Source organism: Engraulis encrasicolus, chromosome 11 (genome assembly GCF_034702125.1).
Source record: "Engraulis encrasicolus isolate BLACKSEA-1 chromosome 11, IST_EnEncr_1.0, whole genome shotgun sequence".
Taxonomy (NCBI): domain Eukaryota; kingdom Metazoa; phylum Chordata; class Actinopteri; order Clupeiformes; family Engraulidae; genus Engraulis; species Engraulis encrasicolus.
Window position 1 is genome coordinate 8965949 of NC_085867.1, and position 15000 is coordinate 8980948.

At 43.9% G+C, this 15000-nt stretch overlaps 1 protein-coding gene across 1 annotated transcript in view; it reads left to right on the forward strand.

The window, feature by feature from the left end:
• The window catches only part of LOC134458664 (pneumococcal serine-rich repeat protein-like), a 33777-nt gene extending 20387 nt beyond the window's left edge, over positions 1-13390 (forward strand). Inside the window, exon 3 of the mRNA XM_063211093.1 lies at positions 12665-13390. Within this exon, the coding sequence (XP_063067163.1) occupies positions 12665-13314 (650 nt within the window). The 3' untranslated portion in view covers positions 13315-13390. The remainder of the gene's footprint in view (positions 1-12664) is intronic.
• Positions 13391-15000: the final 1610 nt, after the last annotated feature.

Consider the following 15000-nt stretch of genomic DNA (forward strand, 5'->3'; position numbering starts at 1 on the left):
ACCGAGAGGGGGGTTGGTGCGGAAGGGGGGTTTCCCCCTTCCGTGTTGCGGAGTTTTTGGAAAATGAAGGTCAAATTGGGCCATTCTAGGCGTACACAAAGGGGAAAATGTACTTTTGACACCATAGTCTTAATTGGCAGTTTTCCCATCTTTACATTTGACAGTGTAGGCTACTTTCCTTAAGGACCTTGCCGTTCTTTTCTTAGTCTTCTTAGATTTCTTAGTCACCCTCATTGGGTTACAGTAATGCAGGCTAACTACTTTTTTGGATAAATGTAGTGTTGGCGTCATGATTACTTTAGTGCAAATAAAAAGAGACCGCATTTAATAGTGCGACAGTGCCGAGTAGCCTAGTGGATATTGTGAGAGAATTAGCATAGTGATAGTGAAAAAAACCATGCCTTACGTTATTAGCCTATAGGCATATTTACAGTAACACACATGACATGTAAGCTCGGCTATGCTGTCTCAAAACAGTGCGCTGCTCTTGCACAGTCAGTCGCAATGCGAGGCACTAACCACGGTTTTTGCTCTCTGCATGACAGTATATGATATCACAAAAATGATGATTAAAAACTGAACATCTCCATGCGCAACATCCATACGGGTCTGCATACTCGTTCGTCAAACTCTCAAAACAAGCGACAGACACGCACACGCACACACACACACAGGAGAGGAGGAGCGCTAGTTGACAGACCATGGACCATAATCTCCCAAAATGTCTTGCGCAAGCATATCATACACCCGACTGTCCACACCTTTGGTTCTATTGACATTTCATGCGCGAGCTCACTGCCTCCATCAGGCCGATATCAAAACACAAGGTGCAATCAAACTCGCACATCGCTCATGACCAGGCAAACACACACACACAAGCGCGCGCGCACACAGGGAGACAGGAGCAAGAAAGCCAGCTGATTGACCATACCCTGTTAGAGATTCTCTGACCATACCCAGTCCAAAAATATCATGGGGGCTATCATAATCCAACAGACAATAATGTCTTCAGATGTCATTTTTGCAGCCCAAATAATTCAAATATGCCGTAATTTTGAATTTCTAGTTGAAGTAGCTTGTAATGTAGTTCGCTACATTTTCCACATGGCTGTAGCTTGCCATTTCTATTGGAGGTAGCAGAGATTTTGTCTGGAGGTAGCTTGTCTACGTGGTGGAGCTAAATGTTAGCTCACTAGGTTAGCAAATTACGAGTAGTTCTAGCAGTCTTTGGAGCTTGCCCAAAACTACACAAACATGCAGATAGCCAACAAACACAAGCGAATCTGCACACATCACAATACACACGGTATAACTAAATCACGCTGCCAGCCCACTATGAATTCAGGAAAGGTGTGTCTGTTTGAAAGGGGGTGTTAGCTTGGTGACATGATAGAACGGGTCTGTTTGAAGTGAAGGCTAGTTGCAACTAGAGCTTGACTGAAGACAAGTAGAAAACATGACAACAACATTGACACCAGTGCTTCGGCGAGCACATCAGGAAAAAAACAGATGTCCTACCTTACGCTGTCCTGTTACTTGAAGATAGAGCCCAAATATCCATTTAGATTCGCCAAATATCCATTTTGATAGATACAGCTAGATATAGTGTGATTGAATAGTGGATGCTAAAATGAGAGGAAAATGTCAACATTGTGACCTATGGCTGCTAAAAAAAAATCCCTGAATGATCTAAAAATGAAATGAAGTGGGATCCCTATAGCCTATTCCAGAAGTCATTGAGTTATCGAGATATTAAACATTCCAGATTTTTTTTCATAAACCACGAGCCCGCCTGGCTCTGTTCAAGCCAGCATAGAACTGACACCTGATTGGTTGACAGCAGCATGACATCACTACAACGAGGCCAGAGATATTTTAGAATATTTCTGACGAGGCTAGATCTACTATCAAGTTGGAAAGTTGTTATTTGTACAGTTCCATATTTACATATCATCGTGTCAGAATCGTGCGGTCTGTGCTGGTTACAAAGTTGCATAGCCTAATGGCAGGAGCGGCATCACTGCTCAAAGTGTGGTCCACGGAGCTCTTCTCTACTATTTCCTCTTCTTAATCATATTATTATTATTATAGCCTACATATTTTATTTATGTCAGTCCAGTCCAGAGAGATTCGGGGCTAATCCCCGGAGATCCGGGGCTGTAGCCCCGAATGCCCAGGTCTCTCGACGCGCCTGGTCTAGGGTGTTTACGTTTGGGGATACGATTGTTGCTATTCTCTTTGTCTTGCAACCCGACGTCAAAATTGGAAATAAAATCGGGGGTCGAGTAGTTTGAGCCTTCCTTTACTTACAATCGAGGACATCGGAATGTCCAACATCACTAGCAGATACAAAGGGCATGGAAATATAAACAACAACAAATGCAGACTAGACATAGTTTTTTTGTTTAATGGTTTAATTTGGCCCCAGATTTGTGGAGGAAAATGTATGTTTTATATGTGCTTTAAAAATAACTAAATCTCTAACCCAGCACAGAGTTGCTGGAGGGGTGTAGCCCCATATTGCACACTGTTCTGCCATTGGATGCTGAAAACAGTCATTGAAATAGTACTACACTACTAAGACATTACACAGGGCCTTAATACAGCATGACTAAGGTCATTGCAATTTGTGGTCAAATTGGTTGGTGCCCCATGTGATTCCGCTCTGAAACAGAAATGTGGGATGTTTGCAGTCACGTTACTTGTCAGGCCCACTTGAGATCAAACTGGTTCCTTGTGGCCCCTGAACAGTGTTGCCAGATGTATGATAATTATCGTATTTGTTGCATAATTTTGACCATTTTCACCTCTGTACGATCAATAACGAAACAATTGGCTTATGATAATTTCAGAGTTGTCATTTCATTTAGATGCCTTGAGACAACAATTTGGGACTCAAAGTAACGTCCCTGTGCACAACCACTTGTCCAGGTGCTGGTGATGTGCAGTAAGAGTAATCCAAGTAAATGAAAGATGAATCACCGCACACTGGTATCTTTGCTGGTAGTTTATTTGGTGAACAACGCGTTTCGCTACTGCTTCATCAGGTTCACTCTGACAATTTGGGTCTTGTATGATAATGTCCACCCAAAAATCCCCCAAAAACAATTATTTTGATGTTTAGGTACGATAATTCGGCATTTTTCATCTGGCAACAGAGCCCCTGAACCACAATGAGTTTGACTCCCCTGTGTTACAGGAATGGACAGTGGAGTGTAGTGTATTTGAGTAATTACTCACAAACTTGATGGGGTCTGCTAGCCTGGTGAACCAGCGCCACCCGCTGGACGGCAAAATGTTTTGTCTACGGGTGGGTCTGGCCTCACATAATGATTCAATGAAGCCAGAATGCCATGAATCTGGCAAACCAATTACAATGCAAAGATGTGTTTTGAATCAAAGCGGGCAGGGTTTTGAGGGGTTGTTCTCACCAACAATCTTCGGATGTATTATGCATCGAGGCCAGACTAAATTAGACATCCACATTTAGTCTGGTTTATCAGGCTAGGGGTCTGCATTAAATCTGCTGCCACAACTTCTGTAATGTTTATTTCAAGACATGGCTGATGAATCCATTAAAAAAAATGTGTTGAAATCATTCAAAGTCATTCAAATCATCCGAAATTGTACACTTGCCAGTGTTTTGTTAACACTACTATGAAAAATGGCAATTAAAAGTCAAGCTTAGCAACGATAAAAGCTTATGATGATAATGATGTTGACTAGATCATTGCTCATTTACAAAAATGTAAGTGACAGCCCTTTGACTATAAGCTAAAAGCTTCTCTCAAGTAATTCGCGTTCACAATTTATTCACAGCGTATTTGTGTCTGTGTGTTGATGGGAGTCCTCTAATATAGTCATCAAGAGGGGCTGTTGTCTCCTCCACTCTGATCAGCTCTGCCCTTTCTTGTTTGAACAAACACATACAAACACACACACACACACACACATGCACGCACGCACCCACGCGCACCCACACACACAAACACAAATACACACACACACATAAAATCTCTTTTTTCGTTCCATCCCTCCCTCCTTGACTCTCTCTCTCTCTCTCTCTCTCTCTCTCTCTCTCTCTCTCTCTCTCTCTCTCTCTCACTCTCTTCTCTCTCTCTCTCTCTCTCTCTCTCTCTCTCTCTCTCTCTCTCTCTCTCTCTCTCTCTCTCCACTTATCTCATTATACAGACTCTTCTCTCTGTCTGTAATGGCACTTAGGGTTACAACAATAAGGCTCTTCAGATGTGTGTGTGTGTGTGTGTGTGTGTGTGTGTGTGTGTGTGTGTGTGTGTGTGTGTGTGTGTGTGTGTGTGTGTGTGTGTGTGTGTGTGTGTGTGTGTGTGTGTGTGTGTGTGTGACATTCCCGCTTTATTAGGACAAGTATGCACACGTGCACAAACACACACACGCGCACACATGCACACACACACCACATCTTAACAGGCTCAATAACACCGCCCTAAATCCTGATCAGAAAGACAGATACACCCACACACACACCGCCCTAAATCCTGCTCAGGAAGACAGCAACGCTCTCCAACACAACAGGACAGACACTAATGATGCTGTGATAACTGCTGTGTGTGTGTGCGTGTGTGTGTGCGTTCGTGCGTATGTCTGAGCATTTCTGTGCGGATATTTTTACTAAGCATTAACATCTTTTTTTATTATTAGCTCTAATTACAGTGAGGAGAATAAGTATTTGATCCATTGCTGATTTTGTTGGATTGCCCACTAATAAAGACATGATCATTCTATAATATTAATGATAAAATATATTCTAATATGGAGAGACAGAATATCAAAAAGAAAATCCAGAAAATAACTTTGAAGAATATATTTTAATTGATTTGTATTCCATTGAGGAAAATAAGTATTTGAACCCTCTAGTCAAAGAAGACAAAATACTTGGTGGCAAAGCCCTTGTTTTCTCAAACAGAGGTCAGATGTTTCTTTCAGTTAATGACAATGTTTGTCCACTTTTCTTTGCAGATCATCTCTAAATCATTTAAGTTGTATGACTGTAGCTTGGCAAATGGGATCTTTTGTCCCCTTCACAGGATTATTATAGGGTTAATGTTTGGAAACTGTCTAGGCCACTTCATGACCTTAATGTGCTTCTGCTTGAGCTACTCTTTCGTTGCTTGGGCTGTATGTTATGGATTATTATCATATTGGGAGGCCAATCCATGACCCACCTTCAGTCTAGTGGTGGTGGGAAAGAGGTTGGCATGCAGCATTGTACGTTTACATGTCTCCCTTCATCCATTCCTTGACGATGTGAAGTTGTCCTGTGTCTTGGCCAGACAAACAACCTCAAAACATAATGTTACCACTTTCATGAATGATGTTGGATAAGGTGTTGTTCTTGGGATCATAGGCAGCATTTCTCTTCCTCCAAACAGATCGAGTTGTGTTAATGCCAAACAGTTTGATTTTGGTGTTGTCTGATTCCAGCACCTCCCAATCATATCCTAATCCAGTTTGATGTTCATTGGCAAACTTCAGGTGAGCCTGAACAGGTTCCTTCTGAAGCAGGGGTACCATACATGCACTGCAGGATTTTAATCCGTTGTGGTATTAAGTGTTTCCAATAGTTTTCTTAGTGATTGAGGTCCCAGCTGCCTTGAGATCATTTCCTAGCTCCTCCCATACAGTTTTAAGGTGCTTTATCTCTTTTTTTTCTGGTTATTAAATTCCCACAAGGTCAAATCTTGTATGGAACCACAGACAGGCCTAAGATTGATGATTGATGATCATTTTGTATGTCCTAAAATTGGGAAGAAATGCACCAACAGCTTGCTCCTTTACATATAGGAGCCCATTTCAGCCTTGTTGAGTTCTAAAATCTTGTCCCTGACATCCTTTGACAGCTTTTTGGTCTGTCCCATGTTGGCGAGTTTAGTTTGATTGATTGACTGATTCTGTGGACTGATTCTGCAGATTCAATGTGTCTTTTGTGCAGGTTACTATTAACAGGTGTGTTCAATTCAGATAACAAGTTGATTGGAAGTGCCATTTGATCTGCGGGATCAGAACTCTTAATGGTTGGCAGGGGATCAAATACTTATTTCCCTCAATGAAATATAAATCAATTAATATATATTCTTTAGAGTTAATTTCTGTATTTTCTTTTTGATATTCTGTCTCCCCATATTAGAATACACATTATCATTAACATTAAAGACTGATCATGTCTTTATTAGTGGGCAAACCAACAAAATCAGCAAGGGATCAAATACTTATTCTCCTCACTGTATTTAATGTTTGCATCCAAATGTTTCACATTTTCTTTGACTGCAATAAAATATTTTTAAAGTAGATGTGTTTTAATCTTTTTTTTATTCCGATCATTTAATGTTCTTCTTTAATGTTTTATTTTTTTCCTCTCCTTTCTTTTACCTTTATTTTTATAGAAAGCACATTGGTTTGTAGAATTGATATCCTCAACGCTGCGTGTATGTACACAAACTACCATCTGGTAGCACTGCCGTTAACATGCTCTCAGGGACGCAGGAAGTGGGGTGCTCCGGGTGCTGCAGCACCCCCCATACTGGACAACAGACGCAGCTGCACTTGTGTATTACCCTAAATTCAGACATACTTTTAGTGAGTCTTAAATATGGCCTACGTCAAATGCAAACTAAAGGTGGCTTTCACACTCTCCCTGTATCAATAGCCAGCAATGGCACGAGCTGCTTTGGCGCTTAGCCTACTTCTCTCGCCGATCACAGCACAAACTCTTTGGCCGTCAGAGTGTAATCACATTCGGGAAGCAGTATGCCTGTCTGTGTGTGCGTGCGTGCTTTTGTGCGCGGGCGGGGAGACAGGGCAGGGGTCCTGATCGTATGCATCTTGAGATACACAGTCGCAATTGCAAGAAAATCTAAATTGTTTGAAAGCCCGGTCACCTCTCACAAGTGCATCGCATAGCCTAGTCATGCATTTAAATTTCACACATTGTAGACTGCCCATGGAGATGAGAGAAACTGTCACGGCAGCGCGATTTGCTCTTGAACACGCCCTCACCTCCACATTAGGAGTTTCCCTTCCGCAAGAAGAATTTTGAAGTGAAATGTTAAACAAAAAAAGGTAAAATCTAGTCATCCTTGGTTAGGCTACATAAAACATGAAGAAGTTAGTCAGATGGGATTCGCCATTCTTCATCCTAAAATTGATTAGAATGCAGGAAATTGCATCTAAAAAACATTTTTATTTCTGGGAGAGGACTGCCAGACCCTCCGCCGACCACAGCACCCCCTGGTCAAAATGAGTTCCTGCGTCCCTGCTTGCTCTTCTCGAGTCAGAAAATAAATGGTGCATTTATTGCAACTCACCACCAAAAAAATCCTCCAAAAAACATTTTTTGTTCATCTCTAAAGAGTCAATATAGTCTATAATCTGTCCTGTGACTCATCAATGCGAGCTGCCGTTGATATTTAAGCAATAAATGCTCCGTTTATTTTCTACTCAAGAAGAGCATGCTAATGGCAGTGCTACCAGACAGGTAGCAACACACATCAACCAAAACACACACCCACCCACTCTCACTTGCATGGGTACACACACACACACACACACACACACACACACACACACACACACACACACACAGGACTGGCAAGATAAATCAGGCCCATTGGTCCTAATGGGACTCAGAGTCCCTGAGCAACCAGCTAAGCAGCTTCAGTGTAGGGGGAATACAGCACCACGGGTGGATCTAACACACACACACACACACACACACACACACACATGCGCGCGCACACACACAAAGCTACAGTGTATAGGGACCGCATGTGGATGTAACTGGGTGTGAATCCCCTCAGACACAAACAGCATGCACTAACACACACACACACACACACACACACACACACACACACACACACACACACACACACACACACACACACACACACACACACACACACACACACACACACACACACACACACACACACACACACACACACACACACACACACACACACCGCACACATGCGCATATACACACATACATACACACAGATGCAGAAATGCACACACACACGCACACGCACACACACATGCACATATACACACATACATACACACAGATGCAGAAATGCAAACACACACACACACGCACACACACACACACACTCGTGCAGATGCAAAAATGCACACACACACACACACACACACACACACACACACACACACACACACACACACACACACACACACACACACACACACACACACACACACACACACACACACACACACACACACACACACACACACACACACACACACACACACACACACACACATAGATGCAGATGTAAAAATGCCCACACAAATACATACACATGCACATACACACACACACACACACACACACACACACACACACACACACACACACACACACACATACACACACACATGCACACACACACACAAAGCTACAGTGTATAGGGACCGCATCAGGGCTGGATTGGCTATCTGGCGTACCGGCCAAATCCCGGTGGGCCCTCGCATCTTTCGGGCTCTCGAGGGCCAGAAATAATAATACAAAATTATATACATTATTTTTTTGTCTGTGACATAAAAAAGGACACATCAGGGCTCATTGGATGCTTCTCTTGAGGCACATTGGCCTAGTCCAGTGCAATCCACTGTTTCTCGAAGGCCCGCCCCTCCCTGCAGGCCCTCGCTCGACCCAACTAGTCTGACTGTCAGCAGCATCATCATCCGAAGTTTCGTTGACTTGGATGGTGGCTATTCTGTTAATAAAAATTCTGGTGGTGGAGCGGAGGATACAGGACGCTATATGGAGAAAGAAAGGACTGGCTATGAAAATCGCTTGGAAAAGCGAAAGCAAAAACTAAATAAAAGAAGACGGAGCAAAATGTGCTAAATCACTGAGTTCAAAGCTAAAAGCACCACCAGCTCGAGCTCCGGACCGGTAGCTCTCGTGTGGCCGTGGGAGGTGGTGAATCACACAGCTCGACCTCAGGTTGGGACAGTGGGGCCGCCGGTGCATCAACGAGTGCAAGGTGGTGCAGAATGAGGCGGAGGAGGAGGCGGGGGGGAAATGGTTCGAGCAGGGGAGGTAGAGACGGATACGAGACGTGACCCAGGGAGAGAGGTAGCATCCCCCTCAACACACACAGCTAGGCAGTGCAGCGTAGCTATGCGTCGTAATTTCTCATTCCCTTCATTAGCTGAGACCAAATTGTCATCCTGACTTTATCAAATCAGTCATGAATATTTGTACCCATTTGATAAATCCCCATGCACTTGTCTTGTAATGTTGGGCCAGCACATAGAAATTCCACTTCCATTTGCCTTGAGCTGTCACGAGATACTGTGTTGAAGTAAACCTCTGCCCTCTACCCAAGAACTACCCTGGCTGCCTGGCCAGGCAGATGAGCTACACTGCATCGGCGTTTTTCCCATGTAGCCTGAAACTAAAGATGTCGTCCCTCCCCACTCACTCAAATCAGTCACAAATATGTATTGATTTATTTTCTCAAACTTGTTTTGTATTGTTGCGTGAGCGTATAGATCTTCCATCTCTCTTTAGCCTACGTGTCAGCTGTCTGTCACAACCACCTGTGCTACTGTGTCCGGTATTACGTGTTAATTACGGCACATCCCCACTTCCACTTTCTCAAATCCAACAAATATCTTGTTTTAGTCTATTGCTTCGTGTCTCTTGCAACTATGGTTTTAAACTATATGTATTTTTGCTATCTTTTCCTGTAATGGCATGTCACGTCATTATCAAGACATCTGGTATTATCCTGAGCTGCCTCTTTGCATGGTATGGCTAAGAAAGAAGCCGTCTTTCCGTGCTGTTTGTGAATCGCTGACGCTGATAGCTACGCTCCCTTTATTGTAATAGCTATGAAACATGGTAGCTTAACTTTGTTGTTGGAGTGTGTCTGATATTTTATAGGGCCTTCATGAGTTGAATTTTCCTGTGGTGTTCACGGATAGGCTTTTTTATCCATGCAAACACGTTTTGTTCTGGAAAGCATTTAATCATTGGGATGGATGTTTCAATATCTTCATGGTTGAGGCGACGCGGTTTGGACGCTCCAAGGCGTGTTGTAACATCATCAACCTGTTGGAAGCCTAAGCAATAAAGCGGTCACTTGATTTTGTTGTGGTGAAAAAAAAGACGAGTGTAAGCAAGAAAAACCCCACTGACATAATGACAATCTTGGGCTCTTTTGATCAGTGTCAAGCTGCATACTTATGCCTAGACAACACGTTTTGGTGTGCGTTGGGAAAGGGGGCAGGTGTGTTGCTCACTGACAGTATCTGTGGACTGGAGCAATTTGAAGCTGAAACATTTACATTTTATTATTATTATATATGGTGTCCATTTTACAGTGTGTGTGTGTGTGTGTGTGTGTGTGTGTGTGTGTGTGTGTGTGTGTGTGTGTGTGTGTGTGTTTGTGTCTGTGGGACCTGTTTTCAGTTTTTGCTTAAGGGAAATGGTATGAATACTTTTATATATTGAGATTCACTTGCCAGGAAAATATTCAGGAAAATAGAGTTAGTTGTCCACCTCTCTATCTCCTACCCTCAAACATACTCAGAATTTCACATGCAGGATGAAGGGAACATGAGGGTAGGCCTACACCTCGACCATCTCCCTAAGAGTGTTATTGTGAGTAGTGATGTAGGAGCCGCATTGACATTTATTTTTGCTTGAGCTCATATTTTGTTGTTTTCTGTATTTGCGAGACTGCGCCCTCTACAGGTGGTGAATGGTGCCACCGTGATCGCATAAATGGATGCCAACCACGCATGACTGGAGGAGAGCAGGCCGCAGGATACAGTCATTTGACCTCGCTCGCTCGTCACTCATTTACCTGACTGAAATATACTCTGCTTACCTGCATTAAGATTGGCTTTGCTCTGCAGTTGTTTAATTTCATAGACTTTACTCATTTTGCATACCATTGCATCCTTTTGTTTGTATTTCTTTTATTTTGTAATAAAACCGGCAATCATTATGGACAAAACCATCTCCTTGGATCTTTAAGAGTGTGAGTCTGACACTGTGAAACCTGCCTCCTCATCTCTGGGCAAAACAGATAGGACTTGGGCTATAGGGAAAGCAAAAACCTGTTTTTACCAGTACATTTAGTCAAATGACTTCTGCAACTTGGATTATGGAACACTTTGGAACACTTGGACAACGGAGCATTGCGCGCTGGAGATAATTGGAACTCTCGGCGTGCGCGCCAAAGTAAGACCAAGGAACAAAGGAAACACTGTTTGGACGGTATGTACGGCGAAATGCCAGAAGATAAATAACTTTTTCGTTGGACAAGAACTTTAAGATTATTATAAAGGACGTTTGATTCACGTTTTTTGTGAAGATTTTTTGCACGCGATGATTTTTGTAATTAATTGACGGCAAAACAATTGAAGCGGCAAATAGCCTACATTTTTTTGGAAAGAAACCCGACGTTTATGTTTGAAAAGAAAAGGAACTGTTTTGAAGTTTATTGGGAACTGAATTACTCGAAGGAGAGAGAAACATTATTTCTGAGACTGTTGGAAGTTTATTGTTTGAACAATGGCCGAAAAATTTACTGAATCTGAGACACCTGTTGCAATTATGGAGGAGGAAGCCGTGACGCAAATGCGCAAAGCAAGGCAAGGAAAAGTGTCTCACATTACAAGGAGGATCAACATTGTGAAAGACTTAATGAAAAACAATGACTTTATTGATGAAGTGAAAGAAAATATGACTAAGTTTAATGAGTTTTTTGAGGAATTCAAAACCTTGCATGCATCATATGCGGATATGCTTGATGAAACCACACGCGTGGAAGATGAGGAAAATTGGTATAAACCGAAGCTTGCAGATATCGCTGCTTTTATTGATAAAGTATTTGAATGGATTAAGTCTGTCGAAAACTCTAGCTCCCCAAGCGCAACTGAAGTGACCTCCTCTGCTAATATAGTACAAGTACATGAAGCAGACCCCTTAATTATTGACGGTGCCCAAGCAGAGCTAGACTTATTTGATGTCCAATCGCATAGGTCCAACGCCTCGTCGCGCAGATCTCATACTTCGACCAGATCTTTGCGCATTAATGCAGAGGCAGAACGAGAAGCTTTATTGACTGAAGCGTCAAAACTGCAGCAAAAACATGCAATTGAGGAACAGGAATTATTGCTGCGCAAGCAAAGGGAGGCGCTGGACCTTAGTGTTAAATTGGATGCCTCAAACGCAAAAATTAACTATTTGAAGGCAGCTGAAAATAACAGTTTAGGTCCTATTCCGTTTGATCTCGACGCAACGCACATGTCTGCGCTGGGAGGAGGGGCGTCACAAGCAGAACAATTGGATGAAGAGCTGGAGAGCCCAATTTCGTTTCTTGACACCCCCTCAGTGAAACCCAAAGTAAATGCTGCACATGTTAATGTCCCTCTGCTTAATCCAGATCACAACATGGCTACATTACCCAATAGGCCCACCAGCAGTGAGCAAGTGCAATGCACTGCACTGCCTAGTCTTCCCCATGGAACTGATATTAATATTTCCTCACTCCAAATTCAGCCAGCTGTTAGCTCAGCTCAAGAGGCTCTGCCTACACAGCCCCCTTCTCAGCCACCCACAAGTCTTTCTATTGAATCTCAGGCTATGCCACTGCAGCCACTGTGGTTGAAGCCAAGGCCGCTACTGCAGCCTCAGCTACAAGCCCCTCTGCTATCTCAGCCACTGCAACCTCAGCTACCAGCTCCGCTTCAGCCGCAGTCTCAGCCTCCGCCTCATACACAGGCACCGCTTCAACTGCAGCAGCAGTCTCAGCCTCCACCTTCACCTCTGCCTCAACCACCGCTTCAGCCTCAACAGCCGGTGCCTCAGTTTCAACCGCCGCCATTGCAGCCTCAACGCCGACCACAGCAACAGTCTCAACGACAACTACACCCTCAGCTCCAACCAAGTCAACCGCCTTGGCCCCAGCTACAACCTCCTCTGTTGCCTCAGCAGTTGCAGTCACAGCTTCGAACACAGCAGCCTCAGCCTCAACTGCAGTTTCGACCACCACAGGCCCTTCAGCCTCAACCACCACCTCAGATACAAGCGCAGCTGCAGCCTCAACTACAGCTTCAGCCACAGCAGCCCCCACAGCCCACATCATGGCCTCAGCTACAGCCTCTGTCTCAACTGCAGCCGCAGCCTCAGCCCACACCAAGGCCTCAGCTACAACTGCAGCCTCCACTGGCACTTCAGCCACAGTCACAGGTGCAGGCTCAAACACCCTCTTCATCCAGCTCTCAGCATGATGGTCACATGATCAAGGTACTGGAAAACCAAAATGAACTGACCAGACTGCTGATGAAGCAACAACTGTCATCCACCTTGCCACAGGGCAACATTCCAGTCTTCGATGGTGAGGTACTTGAATATAAATCTTTCATTCACAGTTTTCAAAATATGATTGAACGTAAAACCGACAACAACAGAGACAGACTTCAATTTCTCATTCAATACACCAAAGGCCAAGCACAAAAGCTAGTTAAGAGCTGTGAGTATATGGCACCAGATAAAGGCTACCAAAAGGCTCTGAAATTACTTAAAGAAAATTTTGGAAATGAGTACAAAATATGTTGTGCATACTTGGAAAGGGCTTTGTCATGGCCACACGTGAAATCAGAGGATGCTAAGTCGCTACAGGAATATGCAATGTTTATTAGGAGCTGTTGTAATGCAATGGATGAAATGTGTTACATGGAAGAGCTGGACACTGTATCCACCATGAAGGGCATCGTTGGAAAACTTCCATTCAAGTTGAAGGAGAGATGGCGCAGCAAGGCCTTTGACCTCCAACAAGAAAGGCAAAGCAGGGTAAGGATCTTAGACCTTGTCTCATTCATGGAAGATCAGGCTCGCATAGCAGGTGACCCAATGTTTGGCGATCTTCTAGACCAGCCAACTACAGGTAAATCTAAAGCCCCTGCTAAGTCCCAGCCATCTAGTAGTAGCTATTTCACTAGTGTAACTCTTCCTCCTAAAGTGCCAAAGTCCAACACTTCATGTCACTTCTGTAGCTCAAAGCATGCACTAGACCAGTGCAAAAAGTTCAAGGAGAAGGCCCAAAGAGACAAGCTCAACTTTCTTAAAGCCAGGGGCATATGCTTCGGATGTCTCACACCAGGGCACATCAGCAAAGACTGCAGTAGGCGTCTGATCTGTAGCATGTGCAAGCAACGCCATCCAAGCACCCTCCACATTGAGCCCAAAGACAATGGACAGAAAAAAATGGAGATCTCATCTGATGTAGGTAGTGCAGCAGAGTTATGTTGTCATATGGGGGCCGGAGACAATGAGTGTACACTTTCCATCATCCCAGTTAATGTCAGGGCAGCAAAGGGCAGCCAAGTCATTCAGACATACGCTCTACTGGATCCTGGGTCTTCTGCCACCTTCTGTTCCGAGGAGCTCATGACACGCCTCCATGCAAGAGGAAAGAGGACCAACATCCTTCTGCGCACAATGAACCAGGTGACCTCCTTTCCAACCCATGTCTTATCAGAACTGGAAGTTTCAGCACTGGACAGCGACAACTTCTTTCACCTTCCTGACACCTTCACACAAAAGGAAATGCCAGTAACCACCAGCAGCATCCCCAAGCAGACTGACCTGGCGCATTGGGCGCATTTGAGTAAGGTCACCATTCCCTCCATTAATTCAAAAGTGGAGCTGTTGATTGGCACAAATGCTCCACGCTTGTTAGAACCATGGGAGGTAGTAAATAGTCAGAATGGGGGTCCCTGGGCTTGTAGAACAGTTCTGGGGTGGGTGATATTTGGGTCACTAAGGTCTGCTGCTGGCGGTGAAGAAACAGTGACAGTAAATAGGATTTCTGTCAAACATTTGGAAAAACTGGTGGCTTCAGAGGACAATCCACCGGAGCAAAAGGAAAAACCGTCTATTGGAGACACAACTTTCTTGACCAAGGCAGCATTGGA